General features: G+C 41.9%; 1 protein-coding gene across 1 annotated transcript in view; it reads right to left on the bottom strand.

Annotated features, from left to right (window-relative positions):
- The window catches only part of CFAP92 (cilia and flagella associated protein 92 (putative)), a 90,257-nt gene that overhangs the window by 1,063 nt on the left and 62,769 nt on the right, over nucleotides 1-26,425 (bottom strand). The window contains 12 exon segments of the mRNA XM_055710166.1: nucleotides 340-419; nucleotides 919-1,114; nucleotides 3,709-5,033; nucleotides 7,526-7,843; nucleotides 8,640-8,885; nucleotides 10,438-10,450; nucleotides 10,624-10,974; nucleotides 14,146-14,301; nucleotides 15,166-15,592; nucleotides 15,595-16,054; nucleotides 17,505-17,689; nucleotides 18,639-18,761. Coding sequence (XP_055566141.1) covers nucleotides 4,854-5,033; nucleotides 7,526-7,843; nucleotides 8,640-8,885; nucleotides 10,438-10,450; nucleotides 10,624-10,974; nucleotides 14,146-14,301; nucleotides 15,166-15,592; nucleotides 15,595-16,054; nucleotides 17,505-17,689; nucleotides 18,639-18,761 — 2,459 coding nt within the window. The 3' untranslated portion in view covers nucleotides 340-419; nucleotides 919-1,114; nucleotides 3,709-4,853.

Here is a 26,425-nt window from a genome sequence, read left to right as displayed (position 1 = left end):
GATGGGCCGGTGCCACAGGCAGCCCTTGTGAGCCGGGAGCCCGTGGCCGCAGGGATGCAGCTCCGCCTTGCCTTTGGCAGGCACAGGCCAGCATGAAACAGCCACGTCCATGTTCAACCTGGGGAAATACCAGGTTCCGCACTGGCAGGAATGAGTCGCTGCTCCACAAGGTGACACGCGGAAGGGCAAAGCCTGACCTTGTTAAGCTGTAACCCCTCTGGCTCCCGTGGGCGTCTGAAAGATCACATCTCTGCAATAACTGAGTAATGAAATGAAGCGAAGCGGGATCTTGGCTGACTCGATGGCTGACACGACAGCAGCACAAAGGCCAGAACTCACCTCCCCCAGTGAGGAACACACCAGCAACTCATCCACTTCACCCTGCTCCACAGGTCACTGCGATAGTAACTACAAGTTTCCTGTTAATGCAAGATTTGCTGCCTGAGATACAGTTTAATTTAGAAAATTCAAATAACATGAAACTTCTTCAGATTCCTAGCAGTTAAATTAAACTGGAAAGGTAAAAATTGTTCTTCAAGAACTTAGATTTATGCCTTTGATAGAAATACAGCCTACATTCTCCATGCAAGGCCAGGCATGTGGTTCAATTGTCAGCACCCTGGTGGCTCTGGAAAGCTCAGTCTGCAGACATGCTGTCGTACAGAGCGGCACACAGGGCCAGTGTTCACCAGTGGCAAACCCAATTCCTTAATTCTGGAGTTTGGAGTTGAAAGGGAGACCTCACAAGAACGCCAAGTTAGCCCATATAATTGGTTTGTTTCTTTGGGATACACCCTAAGAATTTAGTTTATCGACCTAGTAATTTATTACTATACTGTCTGCGTACTGTAACTGCCACACACCACACAAAACGACACGGGCCCGCGTTTGCTGCCGCTGGCGATCGGGTGGTCTTACTTGAAATCCATGCCTTGGAGTTTCTCAGCCTCGCGCTCTCTGTTGGGCCAGAGGGTCACATCCTTGCTCTGCTTCAAGCTGTGCCAGCATCGGGACCAGGTACAAAGCCACTGGCGATGCTCTTCCTGCTTCCCAGGAGGGCGTCCGCGCTGGCCTGACACCACTGGCGGTCCAGCATGGACAGGGCTGGGACGGGCTATAGGGCGAGAAAACACCGTGAGCCCAGGTCTCGGCCAGCCAGTTCAAAAAAGGGAGAGGTGAAGAATCCCAGCCCGCACAGAGGAAGTTTTGGGCGCCTCCAAGCTCCAGAGTCAATTTTTAAATGCACGGATCCCTCAAAGCCTGGACACTGACATGAGAGCTGGGGCACCCCCACGTGCGGTACATAAATCAGCCCCAAAGCATCTCCCTGCTGGGGAACCACAAGGCTGCAAACGTGCCCAGCCAATGCGCATTGCTCAAACGTGTGCAGGCTTCTAAGCCTGCATCTTTAAAAAAAAAAAAAGCCATTACGTGCAACCTTTGTGCTTCAAAACCTTCAACGTACAAATCACAAACTGATTACTAGTGCTAAGTGAAAAACCCAGATGGACAGAACAAAACCCAACCCACCCACCCCCCCCACCCTCCAAAGTGCACCACTGCCGCGTCAGTAACGACAGTGCCCGCAGCCGTGGCGCAGCCCTCGCTGCTTTCCTTGCCTAACAAGCCAGTGGAATGTTTCCCAGGAATTGCCCCAGGACCAGCGAGCTCACCAGCCCCAGGGCCAGCCCGAGCGCGGGCAGCACGCTGTGGAGGCAGGGGGTGAGCACCCCCCACAGCCAGGCTGCTTCCCACCGCGCACACACACCTGCTCATGGCCGTTAGCAGGCGGCGAGGGAGGTGCACGGCTGGAACGCGGCCCACCGGGATCCACGAGGGTCCTGGGGGTAGCCCAGGAGCTCCTGGGGGTAGCCCAGGTGCCCCCGCTGTGGCCCAGCAATCCCCAGGCCTGGACAGGTGATACAACCTTTTGTCAGAGCCAGAAATCCCCATCAGGAAGGCAGGGGGCAACCCGCTCTAAGGTGCTACAGCAAAGATGATTAAAAAAAAACCCCAAAAAGACCCCAGGAAAAAAGTGATCAGGTAAAGGAGGCAGCAATCCGAGAGAAACAAATTGCTAGAGAACACATTAGCGTCAGAATGCACAGATAATAGAAGGCAGCGGCACTGAAACTAGCTAGTGGAGCCAAGACATTGTTCACCCTTCTGAAAACTGGCATAAAATGAAAAATGGCATAAAAATAAGCAGAAAATAAATGTGACTCTGCGTGTTTAGCTTTAATATCGTCATTGTGTTTAAATTCTGTGTTCCTTCAGTGAGGTACATCACCCAGCAAGGACGTTTTCTTTTTCTGTCAGAGGAAAAACACTGTACTAGAAAATGAGGTTAGTTTGGAAATTATTAAGAGCAAGAACTAAAAATACAGTGCTTGCTTTTGTTTGGTTGGGGTTTTTTAAATCTCTCTTCCAAGGCAGACCCTTGGATGTTAATGTGCATAACATCTCCTTTGTAAAGGGTTGTCTTTGCAAAAGGGTAGCGAATTCTGTGAGGCAAGACAAAGGTCTTCCCCAGGGCTGCAGTTGGAAGGCTTGAAAAATGCAGTCAAGAAACTTGGGATATGAGAGAGTCAAGTCTGACGGCTGTAATTAGCACGGCGTGGAGCGCAAGACTGAGTATCCGATAAACTAATAACAGTAGGTATATGCTAGATCTAGCATATGTATATGCTAATCTAGCAAAAAGCATGGTGTATTGGAATTATAGGAAACAGGCAAAAAGTCCAAGATGAACAAATTTTATAGTTTGCACAGTCAAATCAAAAGAGGAGGCGAAGCACAGCGAGCACAAAGGGCTGCGCGGCTCAAAGCCGGGGGAGGCCCAGCAGCTCGCGGCTGTGCCCACTTCGTAGAAGGACTGGTACTCAGAATATTGAAAAACAAAAAAAGGTGGGGGTGGGCAGCAGTGAGCTGGCCTCAAAGGTTGAATTCTGCTTTTGTTACCAACATTCTCATAGTTCCTGTGTTTGTTTTTCTAGCGCATTTGTAGGCAAAAGGGAGCTTCAGCCCCTTTGATCAAAATCGGCTTTAAAAGCACGCTCAGGGTGCGGGTCAGTCGTTTAGATGCAAGCCCTGACTACACAGCCAACAAAAGAACAGTTAGGGGCAAGGCCACCCATACAGCTTTTCGTATTAATGAGCACAAATCCTTTAGTCCTGCAAACTGGGGTGTCCGTGGGGGGTTTCTGCGCCGACAGGCTGAGGCGCAGCGCCAGGGAAGCCTATACAGCGCTATGGCAATCAAGGGGACACATGGTGAGACATTTGGCATCTGGTCTATAGAAGTGCCTCGACCCCTACATTTCATTATGGGACATTACAATCTCTTTTAGAGCTGCTAAGCCAGCTGGCCAAAAATTGTTCTTCTTTTCTCACCCACTGCACACCAACAGGCAAGCTAGTTAATTGAACAGAAATTCTCCTCCTTCCTCCATTATCTCTGACCGTCAAAGCAAAGAACTAAATAAAAAAAAAAAAATTGTAAAAAAATCATTTTGTGCCTGGGCTATGTTTTTCTAAGAGTTTTGTAAGACTGAGTCAGCCAGGGCTATCAACACCAATTTTAGCAAGTGTTTTTACTTCCAAGAGTATTGTGCTAAATTAAGAGTGTCACACACGACCTGCCTTTCCGAAGGCGCAGGACAGCTGGCTTGGTGCCAGGGTCAGGTCCCAAGGACAGTCACCCTTTACCTTCAGAACCGGTCCCGCTTTCCCGGGTGAGAATTTCCCAGGTTCATCTTTCAGAAGTCCTTGGTGCTTCTGTCGCCGGGACCTGGCTCTCGGCCCACGTGTGGGTAACCCTTTCAGCTCGGTATCATCGAACGCGGTTTGCAGAATCGGAGCAGCAGCTTCACAAGGCGAACAACGGACTGTAAAAGAAAATCCAGGCAAAGGAAACCGGCGAGGTGAAAAGATAACTTTTGGCTGTTGGAGCTAAAAGCAGCCGGCTAAGCGCCCCTTGCGAAGGGCAGCCTTTCTCGCAAAGGTGCCGCTAGCAGAAGGATGCGGGCGTTAAAACCACGGCTAGTCCCCACTGCAGCCCACTGCCCTGTGGGCTCCATAAAACACATGTGAATGTGGAATTAATCCTGACTGCTTCCCAAAAGTATTCCTCCGTAAGAAGCCCTTGAGAGGAACTGCACTAAGTTTCTTAACTTAGTTATTAAGCACTTTGTGAGTTGCAGGGTAACGTGCAGCAGAAAAGTTGTAAAAGATGAAGATTAGAGCAACCGCAATAAATCTATTATTTTTCTATTCATAAATATTCCAGTGAATCTCACTTGGTTCAGGGGAAAAAAAAACAACCCCACACACCACAAACCTTCAAAATCCTATTTCATAACAAAATACAACTTTGTTACTGTTTGTGGGCGAACACAAGGCTATACCCCGGCCGCCCCACTGAGGCCCGTGGGAGGCTGCTGCGATGGCGCGGATGGAAGTGGCTCAGCCCAGCCCCCCTCCGGGCCGATTCCCTGGCGCTGCGCACGGTGGGCGAGGCAGCTTCTGGTCCGACCTCGGTAACCAGAGCTGAGCGTCCCCCGCCCGTGTTTAAGGAAGGTCAGGCAGCCCACAAAGCTGGCTTTACCGAAGGACAGGCCAAGAAGGATCTAGACCTCCCTGTCGTATTTTACTACACGCAAAGGAACTACGGCTCAGAAGCTGGGGGGTAAATCTGGAGCACGGCCGAGGTCTCACATCCCAAGATGCCTCATTTGCCGGAGTGTGGAAGTTTTGCTGTGTACAGCTCTGCTCACTAAACCTCTTTGCATTCAAACTCCCTTCCTCGACGGCAGAACTGAACAAGCTTCGGGACCATATGTCAGAGCTTCCAGTTAAAAGCTTTGTGATGAGTTAATTTTAACAGATCCATCACCAGTCTGCGGAGCTGTTGTCACGAAGAGCTCAGGTGGCTTCTTGTAAAGATCAAAATCGATGCGCCGTTTGTCCCAGCTCCATCTGTCTCGCGCCAGCACTGGCTCTACGTTAGCGTGCAGAGCATTCTCCTGCCACTTCTAAACGAAAATGGAATCCATTTAAGAAGCCAGGCCAAAATCACCAGGGAGAAGTCACAAAAAACTAAATTAGCCAGACTCTTGGGTGGTGATCTAACTACCATAATAGGGTCTTACCAACGTCCACACTGCCCTACACAAGCCTATTGCTCCCTGTAATTAACCTTTCCATTTGTTGTCTTTGATACACACAAATAAGAACAAAAATCCACTTTGTGAGCAAACTGCTGATAGCCTAGTACTGAGCTGCTACCTAACGTGCAGGCACTTCCAGGATTCCTGGGAAACACCTGTCAGGGGACCCAGTTTCATATTCATGTCACATTTCTCTGCAGTGATATAAAGGGTCTGATGCACTTTCCTGTGCTTCATACACAGCTGCTAAACTTGCAGGTGAAAGTGGACCGTCCCTCTCATCCAGGTGGCTCCATGTCAGCATCCTCCTCTGCACAATGAGAGCGAGAGGACAGACTCAGCCCCAAACCAAACCAGTTGTTACCTTTTCCCAAGGGGCAGGAGCGGGCTGGTCGTACAGAGCTGCCGGAACAGCGAGAGCTATACATCATCCCAAGGATAATCTTACAGCATAGTGCTTTTAGAAAGCAGAAGCTGTCCTAGTGCTTCTAAAAATACAGTCATCAGTATTGAACTCCTGGGGCCAAGAGCCCAGGTGTCTCGAGGAAGCAGGTGAGAGAAGCAGCACGTGCATTGGAATCACGGCAGGAATATTCATCATCACAATTGTGAAACAAGAGTTCAACCTTTTGTGATCACCTGACTACCCGCTGCTGAAGCACCAGTTAGATTTTTTTTCAGACAAAAAAATTATCCTTCCCAAGCTACAAAGGAATTCCCACTGTCTGTTGTTAGCCTGGTACTTTCACTGTTTTACCTAAAACTGTGTAGTTAAAGGACAGCTGAGTCAGTGCAGAAACCGTATGGAGATATTTTATTTCAGGAAACCAGAACTCCTCCAAGAACTGTTTTGCCTCCCAAGGGATGGTGTTACAGAAGACGGCTAAATTGTGTAGTTGAGAAGAAAACCAGAATGGTTGAAGAGGCAATGTACCAAACCCAGACTGCCTCAGAACGGGATCCTAACAGTTTTCTGCTTTTGTTCTACCTTTCAGGTAACACGACTGGTGAGTTCAGGATCGATCTCCATTATCCAGTATAACGCTGGTCACGCCCGGCCCTGCGTGAGCAGAAGGAGCCCCCTTCCTCTTTTCTCCCAGCTCCACAGGCAGCACCGATGCTGCCCAGCTGGTGGTCCTGCCAGGTTACCCTTAGTGCTGCTCAGGCTCAGGTCAGCTCCCTTCCCCTCTCTCGTCCCGTCACTGGGTGCCAATGGGCAACACAATGTGCTGATAACTGCTGCTCCCACACGGCGTGTCACATTCCCACATTTATTCAGTAACTGGTGTCAGCTGCTGCACTCTAAGCCCGCTACCCCTTTTTCAGCTTGTCAGGGTTTGATCCTGTGCTGCTGAGTTCCCTTCCTCTCCTTTGGCTCTTCGGCAAGAGGCACCAGCTACCGCGCTGTGCTGCCTGCCTTCGGCTGCTCTCCGCCAGGGAACCTTCTCTGCTCCTTCGGGAGAAGGCACAGGCTCCAGCATCACGGATCAGAAACAGGCACTTTGTTTTCGCTAACCTTTCCACTTCAACTATACTCTAACCTGTTTGAGAAACTACTTTCATTTGTATTTAAAAAAAACAAACAACAAGATAAATAAAGCCTGAAAAATTAAATTAACACCCACACATTCTTGCAAGATACCGTAATAAGATTCCAAGCATACAGTTTGTTCCACTCTGTGCTGTGACTGTGTGCAATTAATTTGGTAGAATTTACTAATCCCGCACAAAAAAAAAAAAAAAATATCTCTGTTCTAGTCCCTTTATTTCCTCATCTTGCCAATTCTAATAACATACAAATTTTCTTCCGAGCAGCAGACCACACGTGCTTGAGTACGCGCAGTGAAGACTGTTCCAAACAGGGAATTGCAAACTTGTCAACTTGATGATCCAGTAAAATGGCAGAAATCTAGAAGCTAAAGAGTAAAGAACAGAAGAAGGTAGGGAGGACACAGGGCAGAAAGAAAATGATAGGCAACACAGTGGTGGTGGACCAACACCCCATAAAATTGTAACTGCAATCCACGAATAAAAGATGGAGGAAAAATAAGCAGTGAGGGAATTTGGAAACCTGAAGGAAATGAAGGAAGGCTACAACTAGATTGGCAACTCATAAAGAATAGCCTGGAACCCATCCAGAATGCAGTATTATGACTTTTCTGACACTAGACCCCACCTGAAAATGTAAAACAAAGCACTTTATACTCCATTAACATCCAATTAATATTGGAAAATGGATTTTCTGTATGTGTTCAGGGTAGAATTTGCATATCCAAATGAATGGTCATCTGGGAGAGCTAGGTGCTGACGTACCCAATTGCAAATACAAGTGTCATCCTCAAAACTGCTGCCTAGGCTGTACCACTCAAAAGAGGCTTTTGTACGTTAAAGCAGTCTGCCCCCTTCAAGCCTCTTAAAATGCACGAGTTCACTTGGGGCTGTTCATTTAGGTTTTCCGTTACCTCCCGCAACTCCTCCAGACGTGCCTCATCAGGCATCCGAGGGTGCAGGCGGCTTTCAATGCTGCCCTTAAATCCAGGAAATACAAACCCATCCGGGGACAGCCACACACTCCTGGATTTTGCCAAGAATTCCTTACAGGCAGCAACCACATCCACTGGGTCAAATGTTGCTGACAGACACTCCTGACAATATGTGAATCTGTTATCTGGCTCCTACAAAAAAAAAAAAATTAAAAAAAAAATCTGTTAGCGTGAATTCCCCTTTGCTGGGAAAGGAGCTCGTAAGGTACAGAACCAGTATAATTTATTTCCTTAAGACTTCAGGTAATCATAGATCAAAATTATATAAAAAATATATCATTAAATATTTTTAAAAAGGCTTCACATTTCATTCTCTTATGATGCAATGATGGATTTCATGGCAAGCAGTATAACAGAATCTCTGTAAAATAATTACAGAAAGAAACATCTTCAATATTATTTGTGCAAAAAGACAACACTAGTTCATACTGTGTCGATGGTACATTACGAACAGTTTTCACACCGCTACAGTAATTGCCGCTAGCTGACACGAAAGCAGCATTTGTTACTAAGATTCAAAAGCCAACTATATATGTATAAATATATATAAAAGACAAAAGCAGGCATGTGCAATCCTTCAAATGTGGTCGTAAATGTGTTCTTCAAATCACTTAATACTACATACATGGATGCTGCAATTACTCAAAAATTCTCCCGTTTACAACGTGTGGGACACAGAACTGGAGGTCACCACCCAGGTTATCCAGACCTGCACTCAAAATGACAGCCCGAAGCGCGGAGACGAGACAACTGGACTATAACCAACAGCATTAAGAGCAGAATTTTGTTTTGCATGAATGAATAAGCAGTAGATCCCTTCCTACGCACTAACATGGCAGTTACCAGCGTGTAAATATTGAATTCATCTCTCTCTTTGAAGCACTGCATAGAGCAAGCCAAGACCTTTCAGTGACGTGCCTCGATTTACCTTTGCCATTTCCTGGCGAAGATGCCTCTTGGCGAGCTCTGCAGAATTCAGGCTCTGAGCGCTGTCGTTAAAGACAGATTTGCCATCAACCGGAACAATCCTGAAAGTTTCAAGTTTTGCCTTTTCCACCTTTCCCTTGGGCTGGCACACAGCGCCAATGCGAGCCTGCAGAGAGGGGCTACGTGTGGGTTCTGTCTGAAGTGGGAATTCCAAGGTTTTTTGTAAATTACAAACAAGCAAATGATTCTGTAAACATTAAAAAAAACCCCAATTTTAACAAAACAAAACAAAAAATCTGTATCTAGATTTATTACACAACAGCTCTTTGTTAATAAAATATTCCACAAAAAGACTCTATTTTAAAAAAAAGAAAGCACTATTTCACCTTTGCATATGATATTCTGCAAGACTAATGACAGCAGACTGGATGCAAGCACTCAAGAGAGAACGCCTCCTACTTACAGATTTAAGTAGTTGTTCTGGAGAGCTGATTATGGTTGTCTTCAAATGAGATTAGTTCTTTCATTTCTATGACTCTATTAACACCCCAGCAAATACAGTGACATGGGGAAACACCATTATTAGAACTCTTCAAATTTCCCTCCCGACACAGCATAATTAAACCCTCATACCTATTCATTGCCTTAAGAACGTCATTCTACTGTGTTTACGGTAATTATGGCTTTGAATTCAGCCTCTGCCATAATAGGTAATTACAGCAAGAGAGTAAAATTGAATTTTGGATGTCACTTCCCTGTGATATCCATGACATCCACTTCCTTTTTTTTTTTTTTTTTAAATCAAAAAGCCTAAAAGATTACCTTACCTTCTATGAAAAAAATATTTCCATATTTTCTTTTCTATAGAGGACTTCCCAGTTCCTCTATTAGCCTGATCCGAAAACATGTATAAAAGCAAACCTGCTTAAAACACCCACTGGGAAGACTGCCGACCTCACACAACAAAATAATGCTACACTTAACCTACACGGAACGATGAGGCCCTCGAGCCCTGCTGCTCTCATCCCCCCTATGACATTATGAATGCAAGTAGCAGGAACAATTACTTAAGATTTTCTCCTTTCCTAGTCCCATGTAAAGAGATCAAGACTGAAAAAAGAAACAATTAAGAGTTAAATTTCTTTCAGTCCAGCCAAGACAGTACCCTTGCACAGGAACACAGATTTCCACTTCTCAGGCAAAACCCCTTCGTATTAAAATTCATCCAGGAAAAAACATTCAGAGCTATTCTTCATAAGCCACGGGATGGCTGGAGTCCTCAGCTAAGCTATTTACTCCAAAACCCAGTTCAGACTGCCAGGAAACATGTGGGACATCCCTCCTTTGATGTCTATATTAACAGGAAAGCGTTTAGTTTCAACACATTTTCCCCAAGGCAACAGAAGGGCTGGATGGACACTGGCGGTGAGGGAGAAGAGGTTCTAAAAAGCTTCCCTGTTTCCTTAAAGCTCAGCTCAGCTCTGTCTGCAGCTACTGGTTTTATTTAGTCAGGGATAAATGCCATCAGGATTGCCCAAAGGCAAGCAGGTCTTTCACACAGCCGGAGCAGAAGGCACAGTTTCCCCAGGAGCTCAGCTGACGGCTCCCCTGCAAGCATCGGAGGCCTGGATGACATGCTAAAGCGCAATGGGGGAGCTATGGGGAAGAGAGGGGCAAAGAAAAACAAGAACCCAACCCAAAGATAAATTACAAGTCCTTTAAATAAACACCTTTCTTACCGCTCACACAGCATCTCCTCTCTTCACCTAGGATTGCCTTCTCCTTTGAGAAGTAATTACATTTGCAATTCGACTTTTGCAAAAGAAAATAACCCTGCACTTTTTCATAACGCTTGTGCAACACCTACAAACGCCCTACCAAAAGTTTTTAAGCCTAATGAGACATTGTTTCAGGAGACAAAGGAGGTGTTGATTAAGGACATGAAGTTTTGCAGCTCTGAGGCTTGCTTGCCTCCTGCATATCGCTAGTTACTCACCCCAGCATGGTTTCTCTCAGAAGTCATTTTGTCTGCTATTTCTTTCGTCTGTTGCGCACACACTTCATTGTGGCTATCGAATGAAGAATGTACTGCCTGGTTCCCTCTGCTAACTTTTCCTGGTGCTGTATAATCATCGGAGGAAAATGAGAGCAAAGGAGGTTTCCGAGTGAAGAGATCCTCATTGGTTAGGGGCACTCCGTATTCGCGGCTCGGGGCTGTGATCGTCTCTGCTGAGGGCAGCAGATCCCCGTGCATTACATCCCTCAGCCTCTTGCTGTGGCAGAGGTAACGAAACCTACCAATAGACATCAACATTTCATTATTTGCATAAAACGTGCTGCCATCAAATCATTACAGTTGATATCACTGTAGAAAAACTACACAATCTTCTTGAAAGAGCTTTTTGTTAAGAAATCACGGTCAGTTCACGTATGCTGGCATTTATCAGTAACAAAGAAGTTCAGCAGTTTAATAAACCTACGAGGAATATTCTAGGAATGTCGCTGGCCCTGGATTTAGCTGCAAGTTAACGATTAGTTGCTGAATTTCTCCAGCCTCTGGAAAGGCAGTGAAGCAGCCTCCCTTCATGCACACCGGTTCTAGTGTACGACACATATTTATGTTGAACACCCACTGAAATCCACCCTGCCTTACCTCTGTTTTCCAGCACCTTCTGATCAACCTTCATTCTATACACCACCCATGACAACGCTTACCTCACATCGCATTTCTTGTCATTCGCTGCATTTGGCCTGAAGAGGTTGGTGTCAACACAAAAGCCGTTCTACCTATATGACAGCTCCTGACCCCCCTGCACACACTTTGGACACGGGCACTAAATTCTCAGGCCACAGCAGAGACTGTGAAATAAGGTGCCTTACGTGATGGCCAAACATAGCATTAGGATTCCTTCCCCAACGTGGGAATTTATTAATTCATTTATCACATTGCTGTTCTTTATTTGAGAAGAGTAACTTTACAAAGTACTGTAGAAGAATTCAATTGTAAAATTACTGCCACATTATTTTCTTACCATTACTTTTGTACAATACATGTGACTGATAACTTTAATGTCAAAGTGGCATCAGCATTAATGACACACATTGAGTTTATATTGCTACGTTAAAAATTCAGTTGGACAATGTGCATATGGATCACGTGCATTAGTTTCTCTACAACTAAAATTATTTCCTGGTTAATTTTAGCAGAAGGAAATCTATCAAGAAGCAGCAGTTTCTGTTGTGCACACATTAAACCACCAACTGACTACAGAAAACCAAAAACTAAAAAAAAACCAACCACCATGAGCTCTACGGTCAGTTCAGTCTGCATGCTCCAGCTAAGAATTTACTTGCATTCTCTGAATAATTACAGACACAGCAGAATAAGGGAAAGGCAAAGAGGACTGACACCCAAAGCCTGGCAGACACGATCCTCTCCTCTGTGACGGTGGGTTGCTGAAACGAGTTGCTGCCTAGGACACTGGATCAGCCACTAAAGATGCTTTTCCTGAGGTTCTCTCTGATTTTATAGCAATGAGTACGATGCAGTATAGTAATCATCCCTGCAGCTCCACTTCTCTATAGCAAAAATTACCCCCCTGCATTTAAAATTATCCCAAGCATCCCAAAGCCTTCACTTTCACTGCAGGAACCCAGGCTGCAGCTATCTAGCAAGTTGTGCACAGCAGCTAACCTGCTGATTTAACTTTCTTTTTTTTAGACAGGAGATAATACAATAAAATTGCACAAGAAAATTAACTGCCAAGTACCTAAAAGATGCAGTATTATGTTATTTTCCATCTCAAATGTTGCCAGCACACAGCTTAAGGAAAAAAGCTATTTACCAGCCATCAAAGAAAAAAAAGAAAAAAAAAAAAAAAAAAAAAAAAAAAGGACTCTTCAAGACATCACAGTGTTGGTCGCCAGTCAGCTTCTTTCCCTCCCCATCTCACAGAATAAATAGAAAACAAATTACAGATATGTGAAGAGGTACCCAAGTTATATGCAGAGATCATTAGAATGAATATACTTCAGAACTTTAAGTGTAAAGGTCTGGCTTTTCAGTAGCTTAATGAAGTTAAGTTTCATTAGTCATCAGCAAAAAAGCAGTTCTGGAACTCGAACGCATCAGCCAGCGAGGGGGAACAGCCAGGTGTGCTAAACCAGCCTGCCGGGTCGGAGGTTACTGCACTCGTTTTCCAGCAACTGCCCTGACATATGCAAATCAAAACTTGTAGCAAAGGGGCGATCCGTACGTAACACACATTACGGAGCGTGTTTTACCAAAAAGCAGCATGTGGGAGGGCGAGGGGGAAGGCTGCTACGAGTCTGTGAGTCTATTATTGCACATTAACAAAACTCTTCTATGAAATCAGACTGATGCCTAGGAGATGTCCACTCTTTCTTGTTTCAGGACTAAATGTCTCCATCCATTTCAAACAAGCTTTGCAGGATTCCAGTTCAGAAGTTAATCAAAACCAGCCAGTATATTGCTAGAAAGCAAAGCAAGCAAATCACAGTTCTTCTCTGCCTTCTAAACCCAGCTTGCTCATATCAAAGATGGATGGTACCTTGTTCCACTTCTCAATAGATGTGTCTTAATTGACAAATAAACAAAAAAGCCACACAGAAATTTTTTGCATTGATTAGTAAAATACAGACAGAGATGTACACACATAAGACTTCACCCATTTTCTTTGTCTTTAATCCATCTCATGAGATGTAACGTCAGAGGTGCTTTAAGGCCAACAGCTGTGAATACCTGACAAAGTGAGCAACCTGGCAGAGATAAGCAACAAATCCCCCCAACAGGAAACATTCTCCCAGCTCTCACAAAACTCCTCCAATTCTCTAGTTACCTTAAGGAAACTGGTTTTAGAATTCCCCACTTAGTTCAAGTGATTTTCTGGCTCTATCAGGTCCTACTTGGCCTCCTCCTTTACTCCACCTCTATAAGAACAGAGCAGAGAAAGTAAATCCTTCCCAGCTGATGCTTCTGACATCGGAATTTTCTCTTTCTTCAATTTGTAGTACATGCAGACAGTTTCTGATATACCATCCTACTGATACACCTCTCTCTTCTCCTTTACAAAGTGTAAGTTTCTGCCCAAACTAAAGTGGGCTCACCAGGCGCCCACTACCACTCCATCAGCAGTTAGGAACCCGTGCTCTTCTGCCTTACCACACCTGCGCTAAAACAATTACCACCAGGTCCACGGACTGCTTTCATCAGGGAAAGGACCCGCAAGAGCAGTAATTTCTGTACCAAATAGTCACTCTATTAACATTTAATTTCTTGACTATGAATCTGGACAAGTCATACCTGGACAAGGCTTGGAAACACGCCCAGGGAAGCTCGCCTCTGACGTAGAGCAGGGGCTGTTTTGTGAGAGTGAAGAGGGGCTGACAGAGGCAGAAATGATAGAAGATAGCTCCCCGGTCCGCACACAGGCGCTGGTGGACAGACAGTTGTGAGTTATAGGGTATTTCCAGTTGTCCACCTTCACGTCTGTGAGTCCTGCAAGAAAGTACCCCAGCGACAAGGCTGACACCGTACAATTACCGTACAGGCTGCAGAAGAGTTACCCTCTCTAGTGAAACTGCTTTGCTTTGGTCCTTGGGATGGAACCTCTTTCCATGGCCTTCGCTCCACACAGACTGTTCTGAAAACATTATTTTGGACAAAATGGTAAAGAAAAACATCAAAACTCTCATGACGTAACTGAGTTAGGTATGTTTTCTTTTTAAGCCACATGGCAAACATCCGAAAGGAAGCTCACCTCAGTTTCATCAGTGTTGTGCCCCTTACCAGCCTTAGTGTAGCTACTAAAGCATTATATAACCATTTCTACTACAGATAGAAAACACATACTGCAGCGTAAAACAAAGCTTTGGGTTTGGTTACAGGTGAGCCCTGACAAGAGACCCCTTTTCATGCAGTAATTTCAGTAACTGCAATGAAGTGACTCGCATCAAAATAACCCCAAAAAACCCGCAACAAAACAAACCAACAAAGAACACACCACTACAGGAAAGCTTAAACAACATGGCCACAGTGCTGGAAAAAATATCAATTATTTTTAAGTATTATATTTGAGGGAGACATTCACTTTGAATTTGTCATGTTTTCCCCTAAACTCAAAAGAAGAAACAGCTTGACGTCCAGCTTCCTCATGGTGACTGTTTTGTTTTAGACACCATAAAGTACTTTTTGCCATTATTTAGAACTGGCAGATTATAGCGTCGTTTCCACAAACCAAGCAGCAGCTTAACAAAAAAAAGGACACGTTGCTATCCTTCTCATTTTAATTTTACATGGATGATCTATCGTGTAACATGATAAAGATGAGAAGATTATGTCTCAGGTGAACCAGCCACTGGGACTCATACCCACTAAAACCCCATAAAAAGCATCAGCAATGTACTTGCCCATGTATCTTTGTATAGAAAAGGATGGGGGAGGTATAAATCAAATTAAAATCTCGGGATCTAAGGCAATAACTGATGAAAAACCTCAAGTCTCTTACCTTTCAAAGTGTTTATCCCATAGTTTCTGGATTGCTTTGTCTTTTAATCCCTCCAAGACAAAGAGATGAGTTGCTCCATCCAGTAAGTGAAAACCAGTAACAATATCCAACTCCGAAATTTTCTCAAGTGTGGTTTTCAGTTTCAATGCAGCAAGAGCCATTCCGATTAAGTGTACAGGATAGCAGTCCAGCCGGAGGGCTTTAGCATTGATTTCTGTAACCTCTTCCACCAAATCATGTAACAAAGATGGATTATTGTAGTCAAAAATGTAGATTATAGAACCATATGGGCAATTTGCGACTTGAGCATCAGCAATCTCTCCGTGCATTCCCAATGGCACGGCTATTTCCACTCTTACTTTCAAGAGTGAGCCTGATTCTAGGTAATGTCCCATAGGTAGTAGGGAGGAATACTCACCGATTCTGCGATTTTCTCTTTTTCATCCTCTTCGCTGAAAGCAGCTGTTCTTGGAGCTGAACAGTTATGGATGGAAGCACTGATAGTCAAGCACTTTTTACCCAACAATAAATCAGTTAGACTGACTTTAGCTACCCCATGTGGATGCCAAACTTTGTTCACTGTATAAGAGTTACAGGCTGTGGATTTGCACGCGAGGAAGCTCTCCTTACCCACTTTTTCATCAGCTGCACCCTCCCCAAACAAAGATGGCTTTTTTGTGTTGTTTTCAGTGTTTCTATCGTGATCATGAACTTTAGTCTCCAAAGGTGGACCTTGAAGATATCTCTGTAATTCCCCAGGTTTCATCGTCCCTGTCAGAAGTACATTAACATCCTTAAAGTAGGCATGAGTTCCATGGAGTTGTCCATGAGTTCGATGAGGTGGGAAGTTGTGAAATTTGTATGTGCAGTAGGTGGGAAGACACAACTTCTAAACAACAAAAAACAGGGAGACACAGATATTTGTAGCATTAACCTTTTTCCTTTTTATTTTTAACCTCACCAAAGAATCAGCTTTTCTAGTAGATAAGGTATGGTGGACATACCTCATGGCACAAATTATGGTCTTTCAAGCTGCAAAGAGGCCATTATACATGCCTAGACCCTGGATTTGGGGAATATACTGTCCTCAACTTTGTTGACTTTCCAAATACATCAGAAAAACTCTTATTGTTTCTAGATCATTAAAAAGGAGCATGCTGGGGACTGCAATGGCTCCCAGAACTTATTTTGTTTCTCCCTGTGCATTAGGATTCAAGACCTAAAATAAATGCCTATAGCAAGATGTTAGGAAATTCAACAAGTATAAAGGGATACTTTAGGGAATGGACTGTATGATCTGCATTATTAGCCATTTGTTTGAAAATTCAGGGAAGCAAACAAGGGGATTAATTCCACAGTATTTGTCATTCCTCCACGTAAGCATCCATCAGCATTACAGCAGCCTGCATGGAGGCAAGTTCAATTCCAGGACTACCCTGACAATTCCAAATTTGCCACCCTTCACTGATATTCTCCCGGTTTCTCCTTATAAATACTGCACCAGTTTGCCTAGTCTGTCATAAGCCCTGCAGTGTAAAACTCCACTGCAGAACTATACGCGCCTGTATAAAGTTCCTGACATAATATTATTAAACTATTTTTACAAAAACATCATACTGATTATAAGGACCAGGCTGATGCAACTGGAACCAGATCTTTCATATACCATTCCCTTATAATTCCACCTCAGAGAGGGATCAACAAAACAGTTCCTGAAATCAAAGGACTTTGACCTTAATTTCACTTTCACACCAACAATATATAATACTCAGAAAAGAGCCTTTTTTTCGAATATTTCAAATTCTTTCATCTTGAAGATGCAAACATTTGACACAAGAATGTATGTTCTAACTCATCTCTCAAAATTTATAAATATAAGACCAAAAACTTTAAACTATATTCTCACCAATATAGACATTTCTTTGTGCACAGCATTTTTAAAGATGTGAAACATTTGCTTTTTTTTAAAAAAAAAAAAAGTTAAATAATATTTTTAACATGGGAACAGAAGTTGTTCTAACTAGTAAGTCAACACATACTGACTTGTCAGGAAATTGTTGCAAACCATATAGTGCTGTGACTGAATTGGATCTTCTCTGGCTTCCTCAAGATCCGCTGCTCAGAAATCAAAATGGAATGACTATATATAAATTATTGCCCTTGGAAAACACACGGATTGCTGGTTTTGCTCATGTACCCACCGTTTATCATGAAGTATTTTAGTCATATTCTCCAATTTTGCTACTAATAAGGAAAGTTCCCTTTAAAACCATGTCTGTATTTTAAGCAAAGCTACTTCAGGGTAACAAGGAAATTCTTTCAAAAAGAAGTAGCAGTACCTGCAGCACTTCCGTGCGTACAGGTGTGTTTGGGAGGCAGGTAGCCAAAGTAATCCTTATAGTCGGTGGGTTCAATTCATGTCTTTGTTTTTCAGACAGAAGAGGTGTTTCCACAGTGAAAGTTATGTAAGCATCTAAAATTTCAGGACTGTTTTCTGCCAGACAGCTGATCACCAATTTTTCTCCTTTTTAAACATAGAAGATTAAATACTGTCATAGAAGCAATCCCACCCAGGCACCTATGTTTGATGCAATTAATTACAAACCTCCACTGAATTTGTATTAAAACAAAACAAAAGTATTGTTTCAACTGCTTCAAATATTATTTAGCTTTTACAGTAAGAAGAAAATAGCCCCCAAAGCAGCATCAGAATCCTCACTTGGGCTAACTGCTGAAAGCACACAGGATTTATTTCTTTTTAAAGCTGTAAATATACAGTTCACATAAACACAAAAATTCAAAGAGTTCAGAGACTTTTGTCAAAATTAAACTCTTTGTTAAAGCTAAACAAGCACCTTTAAACAAACTGACTTCCCTGCAAGCAGCTTTGCCACATGCATACAGTCAGCAGCTGAGTTTCACGCTGCATGACATATTGCTGTTTCTGTCTGTGTGCACAGAGCACAAAGGGGAGATTTAACTCGCTACACAAAAATAGAACAACATATGTTAATAATGAATGTTAATCTAATCACAGGCAGGAAACCACAGAAATAACCCACTCAACTGACCGATACCCCATTTTCAACACACTAAATCAAACAGCACACAAGAACTTGGATGCATGTGCTGATGGAGAACTACAACACAGAATTATTTTTGACATTCTGCCTTTCAGAGCACACAGACCTCTAAACATGTTAGCCTCCCTCCGGTCAAAATCAAATCCCAAATCTTTCTTAACCAGTTTGATAAAAAATGCAGCAAGCAAGCACAGCAACTCAAAAGAAGAGCTGCAGAAATATTACTGCTGCTGGTCCTCATTTATAAAAGACAGTGTTTATCCAGAACGTGAAATTCCCTAGGGATCTTTCAAGACAGCTTCCACCAGGCAGACCCACCAGCCCGGGCCCTTCAGAGGAGGAGACACGGAGCACACCTAGCGCGTCACTGCCTCCCTAACAGAGCAATACCTGCGAGGAGAGGCATGACGTCTAACTGCAGTGAAGCAATGCCGTTCTCCTTTGCCGCAGTAGCATCAATGCTTCTTTTAGGACCAGAACGTTTTCTGCCTGTTGGTGGAAGGCAGGGTTGGACTGAGTAGGAAGGAGGAAACATTTTGCTGCAATTAAACAATGAAATAATTTACAATTTACTGCAGTAGGTGGCATAACTCAGAATCATCCTTAGAAAAGATGTCGATTATACCCTTTAACACCAGCTTAGGCTGGTTTTTCAATATGCTCAAATTTCCATTGCACAGTCCACTATACTGTATACAGAATTCCTGCTTTACAAAAAAATTATTTAAACCCAAGTATTTAAACCCTACAGTCAGATCCTTTGTCCAGTCAGTTAACTAAGCAAGCACAGAATTCCAGTACAAGCAGTTGAAGTTTGACAAAAAATGCAGCAAGCAAGCACAGCAACTTAAAAGAAGAGCTGCAGAAATATTACTGCTGCTGGTCCTCATTTGTTATTATTATAAAAGGAATGCCAACATGTTTTAAGGACATATTTAACACTCAAATGGAAGGAAAGACAGGCATGCAACATGTTACTGAAGTTTTGCCTTTTAATAACAGCAAGAAATATTAGCAGTTTAAATTACAGTGGGGAAAAAACAGCCTCCTTTGAAGATAAACAAAATGATAACCCACATCGAGAACTCCCTACAAGTGTGTAACTGTTTATCGAAAGCTCATAAATGGAAGTTCTACCCGCCTTCATTCTGCAAGAAGCAGCACGTGGAAGTTTGAGAGGTAATTCTGTAGAACTGATGGCGTAAGTCACGGGTCTCTAGAGTCATGGGAAAGACGCACCAAACCACAGCCAGGAGGTTACAGAGCAGACGTGGTTCAGGGGTTAAGCCCTGTGCGACCTGAGCTGCCTGCCACCACTGCACGCGTACAGCCAGGCTCCAAAACGCCTGCCTGCCCTGCTTCTGGCTGGGATAGGGTTTATTTTCTCCTCTGCATGCCCTGTTTTGCATTAGTGTTTTCTTTACTGCTCTTCAAAAGGTCTGTCTATAAAAGCAGGAGCAAGCGCCAAACTCTGCCACAGCGGACAGCAACAGAAAACAGTTGGCAAGTAAAGATTTGGTTGACACTATCAGTGCATTCACTTATTTTGATAGAATCATAATACAATTCAATCTTATCATTCACATCCAGTGATGTTTACTGATAAGCAATTGTACATTTTATAATGTGTACTGGGGGTAATACGTACTGTAACCCTGTGATGCTGTGCTGGTTTTTGGCCAGACAAGCATGCTATTTAACACGGCTGCGTTAATATATGCTCCAGTGTCCACTGTCACAGTGATTATCATCCCCCACCTTTCACAGGGCCTTCATCAATTGTAAACTACAGATGAGAGCAAAATATTACTCAGTGGGGCTGTGGATCTTCATTTAACGTAATGAACTAGAACTGGAAATAAAAACAGACTGTAAAGCACAAATCAAAACCCGGCCTGCAATGGAAAAAACAATGCAAGTGACATGAAAAAAAAAGCTTGATAATGTCACAGTTCGGGATAGTTGTTTTAGCTCCAACACTACTCTTTAACTGTTTTACAAATTTCATTATTGCCCACCCAACTCCCTTGCAAATATCCATCACGTTATCTCTGGAACACTCCAAATGGTAGAAGAGGGCCATCATCATCATCCCTGTTGCACACTACTAGCTAAGGAAACTGAACGGTTTATTAAGCTGCTGAAGAAACACAGAAAGTTCACGGCAGAGCTGAGACTAAAATAAAACACAGGTAACTTTTTTTTTTTTTAAAAAAAAAAAGGGAATTCAAGGTTAAAATAAACAGAATTCCATATCCACCTTTTCAAATCCATAGTTCCATCCAGAACTTACTGTTCATGGTGACTGTCCTGTCTGATCCATATGGCAGAACTCCACATTATCATTTGTTTTCTCAGTTTCTTTTGAAGTTGAATTAACTGGAAGACCAGCAACAGCTTTCTGCTGCAGAATTCGGGCCTTACCCAGAAATCTGTTTTTTGCAAGTGTCACACTTCTGAAAACATTAAAAAGAACTGAAGTTATTTAAGAAATATGGAAAATGAAAAAATAAATCCCTGCCATGCTAATGATTCCACCAAAACAATTTCATTTTAAAAAAAAATAATACTCAAGTCTAAAAGAGCTCAATGGCCAGAATATAAGTGTAAAGGAGAACAAAAAAGGATAGCAACAGGATACATGCTCCTTCTCTTTTGAGTAAGAGACCAGGTACCTGAAGAGATGCATAAAATAAACCATCTTGTAATACATACTACAATATCTTACAGATTTTTCTGTACCTCTGCTTTGCTTTCTGAGGAAAGAGAAATACACCTGTTCCAATACTGTTCTCCTTTGGTATCCCCTGTAACACAATTACAGATAGACCAGAAATCTAGAATTAATACATTTTCACTGTATTATAGGAGCAACTGCCTTCTCAGGGGGAAAATGCTGCTAGGAATGCTGTCACAGCATCAGCATTAACAAGCTTCCAAAACTTTGTAACATCAACCCCTGCTGCAAATGGTTCTTCATAAAACTTCACACATTTTATTCCCTACAAATTTATTCCTTACAAGTTTGACACATTATTGCTACTGATAAATGAATATTAACCAGAAACAATAGAAAAGTCTGTTTAACAGAGGTGAATCTCACTGTATTTTAAACCTCCTGAATAAATGATTTTGTTGTCCCTGTCTTCAGAGCACTGTTACACATTGTACCTGGAGGGCAGCAGTAGAAGACATACCACGGCAAAATTATTTTATCTGTGAAGAATGCATTCAGCTCTAAAGATTCCTCATCATGGGGCGACAGAACTGGTGGTAGAATTTTCTATGCAGTTCAAGGCAATACAACGTCTGTCCAAGAAGTTTTTGCATCAGTAGTTGCAAAAACTCAACACTGTTTTACTTGGCTTTATAGGCAGGATTTATAATAGCAGCAGTTTGAAAACAAAGGTATTTGGTGATGTTTTGAGAGGTACAATGTTTAATAATGAAATAATTATAGTTCAATATATGTAGACAGATATGTAAAGTCTATACTTTTACACACATGAAGACATCCCTTTTTTTTTTTTTTTTTTTTAAGACTTTCACAACCATTTTATTGCTAATAACATAGACTGCAAGAATGGCAGATGTCATCTAGCCATCTCTGAGCGTGACTCGTGTTACATGCTTGGGACACAAAGCCCAGCTCTCCCTGACTGCTGCCCCCACAGCTGCTCACAAGGATTGCTTTAAGGCTTTCTCGTGCTGAGCATTTTCTCCAGATTATCATATTCAATCTACAGCATTTTCTCTAGATTTATTAATATGTGCTACATCTTCCCTTTATCCTTGGCATTAAACCTGTCAAACATACTTTCTTCCTCCTCCTCCCTCCAGGAATCTTAATCTCAGAGGTCTAAATTCTTCAGCTGATTCACAAGCATTATTTTAATTTGGACAGGCATCCACGCAGTGAGCAACAAGTCAAGGCTGTGGCTGTGAAGCTTGAAGCAATATATGTTTATAGCACTAAAAATAATAATCCCTTACCCAGATTAAGGCAAGCATTTCCCATATAACTCTACCTATCCTCAGAGATGTTTCAAAAAGGGTCATAGTAATAGCTGGGAGTGGGCAGAAAGGCGGCTGGCTGCATGGTTTTGCAGCACTAAAAGTGACAACATTAAAAATACAGATTTTCTTTGTATTCCTATAAAACCACAGTCAAAATTGTTAATATATGTAACAGGTAACTACGTAGTGAATGACAGATTGTCAAAATAATTACTTTGGGAACAACAAATCTAAGTAAAAAAAAAGTTTATATGTGGTTTTGTGAGTAAACTATCATGCTAAGGAAAAAAACCCCACACCTGCTTAAAAAACCCAACCACTAAGGCTGTTTCATTTGCCTCAATACATACAGACTAAATAAGTCACTGCAAAGAGCTGGAGACCCTAGAGACCATCACTATATACAGAAAACTCCAGGTGTTGGGAATAAATAAGGAAATGGTAGTGTGGAGTTCATGGAGGCAACGTGGAATTTATTGGAAACCTCCCTGCTGCAAACTGAGAAAGCATAGAGGATATTAGACCATATGTGGGCATTTACAGCAGTATTAAGAATTGTTCTGGAACCAATTTGAGAGAAGAAATGCAGCGTACAATTATTGTGACCACCATATTTCCTGGCTGTGGACTTTTGACACAAAATGAGGCAAGAAGGAAGCTGATTCTTTAGAAGAAAAAAAAAAAAAAAAAAAAGATTCTTTTCCAGGTGTGCAAAGGAGCAGCAAAACTTTGCCAATAAAATTGGTAAAATATAACCTCCTGAATGTCAGATTTGCTTTTAGAGTAAACATGTAGGCTGCTTGTCAGGTCACTACAAGTCCTCCACAAGGAATGATCATTACAATAACATAAAGCTAGAAAGAAACATCACCACAGTCACAACACAGGTGGAATGAGAATGTTCAGGTATATGAAAGAGCAACAGTGACATACGTAAGGATAAATGTTCATTCATTTTATCCTGTTTGAGCTTCACTTTGAACAGGTACATTTTCCCAGAACTAATAGCCTGATAAATATTCTTCGATAGCTCTTGTGCCATTAGCCTGTAATACCTCTAAATAAGTTTCCAGTAAAGATATGGAGGGGTTTAGAAAACTACTAGAATATTTCTATCTAAAAATTATTTCTATTCCAACTAATCTGTATTGTAAGCTCAGTTTGCATGAAGACTAAACACATGCTCTTCATTTTTCACAATACTGATGTCATTTGTTCACGTTTCACCCAAACCTTGTTACTGGCATGACAGACAGCATAAATGCACGCAAGGGAAGTGCAACGGCATAAGGAACTACACTTTCAGACTTCACCTGGACAAATAGCCTTCAAATATCTTTATACTTCAGCAATATAGACGCTTGCCAAATGCAGAGCAAGTCCAAAGTACGGTGATGCCCTGGGGTTCTACAGGAAGTCTTAAACAACGTGGACACCCACCTCTGAGCAGAAAGGATATGCTTGTGGGAGTTACAGAGCAGGATTTCACCAATGCTATTTTTGGAGTAAAAACTCTACTTATTTTCAACAACACCAACTCCCATTTGCACCGATTATCTCCTCCCATAAGCCATTAATAAATAAAACCCCATTCCAAAGGTTGTTTTTTCATTTCTATTGCCACAAACCAATATGCAAAAGATAAACACACTAGCCCCACTGATTCTAGCAGTTTTGAAGCTTTCATCATGCAATCATATGGTATTTACTGTCACACTCAAAAATACAACGCAGAAGGAAACAGCTCAGTTGGCAAAGGCTGCAGTATGGTGGGCATGAACACTTAGTTTACAAAACCGGGAACTGAGGACTGTTAAAACCAGAACAGGCAGCAAACCAAGAATTATGCAAGGTGATGTAACAAGGCACTGATTGAAAAAAAATCAAGATTCTCTCAAATCTTACAATTCAGCACCTTTGTTAGAGAAGTGTTCAGCCTCTAACAGCTCAAAATACAGGCTAGGAACTTAAAACAAGGTGGCTAGATTTTCTAAGTGTTGTGAGAATGGGTTTTTTAAAGATGGTTTTGCACTAAGGATTTTGCTTCCATGTGCAATTCAACAATCTTTCTGATTTTCTTCGACTCTAGAAATGCATGGGTTTTTTCAGCAAAACAAACCCCACACCATTTGATCTGCAAGATTCACTTACAGATATGCTCATCAGAAATATTACTGTTCTCACAGCATAGAAAATACTCAGAAATATGTATCTGTAAAGCTAAGCTCATAAATTTGTGCCGAAGGCATTAAGAGTCCTTTCATTGGTTTCATTATCTTTTGAGCAGAGTCACAGTTGGACTAATTCTTGTTCGGGAGAAATTCTTGAAGTTACATAACAGCACAAAATGAGAAAGCACATCATAAAATATGGGACTGGATTCATTATCTTGCGCTATCACCAATTAATTTTTTAGAGACAAAATGGGACCCTTGAGAAGTCATTTAAGAGTTTCTATTTTTTCAGATGACATTCTGAATGACGTATTTGAGATACACCCTATTCATGATTCATTTCTATTTCAAGTCCAAAGTTTTGCTTTATGAGTAATACCCCAGAAAATATGACTCTTTTGTTATATTTTAATCACGTCTTGAACCCTCTAACATTTTCTACAATTTTAGAGAGTTACATGCTAATTGTCAGAAATTTACCACTGAAAATTATTAAAGCAAATGACTTATTAAACCCAAAGAGAGAGTAACTGTGCCTAAAAGCAGAACAGAACAAATACTGCTGTAGCAGCACAGTTCCCTATAAACTCAGCATTATCTTAATTGCTTTAGAAAATTACCTCATGGTAATTTGACCCAATACAAATTCATAGTTGATCCACTGAGCTCACGAGCCAGCAAAGCCTGCTCTGCTAGCAACTGTTCCTGTTGACACTACCCTCAACCTTTCAAAAAGAATGAGGTGCCCTGAACAGCAACTTCCACGCTTTTTGCCACTACCAAACTCTTTCAGCCCAGCAAAGTCTGCGTTTATGTAATTATTTCATAACAGCTACTTCACCCCAAATCTACTACTAACAAGCTGGATGTATTAAATCTTGATGCTTTTTCTCCTTTCCTATAATCAGTAGGCATCGGTGCAAAAAGCAGTAATTAACCACTTTTGAAACCACAGTATAATTATACAGCATTAAAAAAACCCCCATAGGTACTAAAAAACCAATTATATATCCTCAACTGTACTTTTTAACACATCAACATTTCCCAGTGCAAGTGCAGCACTCTTACCTCACTGTACAAAAGTCATCTCTCCTTGATGGATCTGGCAAACCACAATTAGATGCTGCTAATCCATTCAGATCAGTTTCTTCTGCTGAATTAAAACAGGTTTTACATTTGTTAAGTATTTCTCTTTTAATAAGTCCATTAAGACTAACAAAATGCAACTGTAAAGCTCTAGGAAAATGTGGTGAGAAGCCCCATGCAAGCTGTATTTTTTAACTCAAAATCACAGCCCATTTAATTTTTGTTTGCATCTCAAGGATGAGTTTGAATAAGCCTAAAATATAGGAAATTAAATATTTTTTGAGGGATTTTGAGAGATCATGCAGAGAAACTAGAATATTATAAAGTCATACTTTATTACCTAGAAAAATAAGTTCCATGGTAATTATCATATGCAATTTAAAACAAAACTAGGAATTAACAAAGTAATGAAAATGAGGTGAGAGTACCCAAGTAATATTTTGTTAACACTGAATATGCTATCTGTACTTAAACATCTACTGATGTCAATAATGTATCTTAACACATGAAAGACTGCATACATAAGAAATAATACATTACTTTTGCCTTATTTATTTTAATAAACTGTTCCAATTGCTATTCTAGCGAACAGCCACAAAAAAAGTAGTGTTACCAGTGTCCAGAGCTCTTCCACAATGTGTAGAAATGCCCAGATATTTAGTGAATGTTTATATATGCTAGAAGTATGGTATACTACACCTAACTGTCTTCAAATGTTCTTTAATTACAGAAAACCACTCTACAGCCACGGGTTTCGGTGTTTATTACTCAACAGTTAACCTCACAACAGCCTTAAGCACACTGAGATGTAAGTCTTAATTACAGTGAGATTAGAGGAAAACAACCCTGTATATGAGTGGCAAGGACAATTTGCCCTTGAATAGCTATGTTCCACACAAT

The sequence above is a fragment of the Falco cherrug genome, chromosome 4, assembly GCF_023634085.1.
Source record: "Falco cherrug isolate bFalChe1 chromosome 4, bFalChe1.pri, whole genome shotgun sequence".
Classification (NCBI taxonomy): domain Eukaryota; kingdom Metazoa; phylum Chordata; class Aves; order Falconiformes; family Falconidae; genus Falco; species Falco cherrug.
This window is presented reverse-complemented; position numbering and strand designations above follow the sequence as displayed.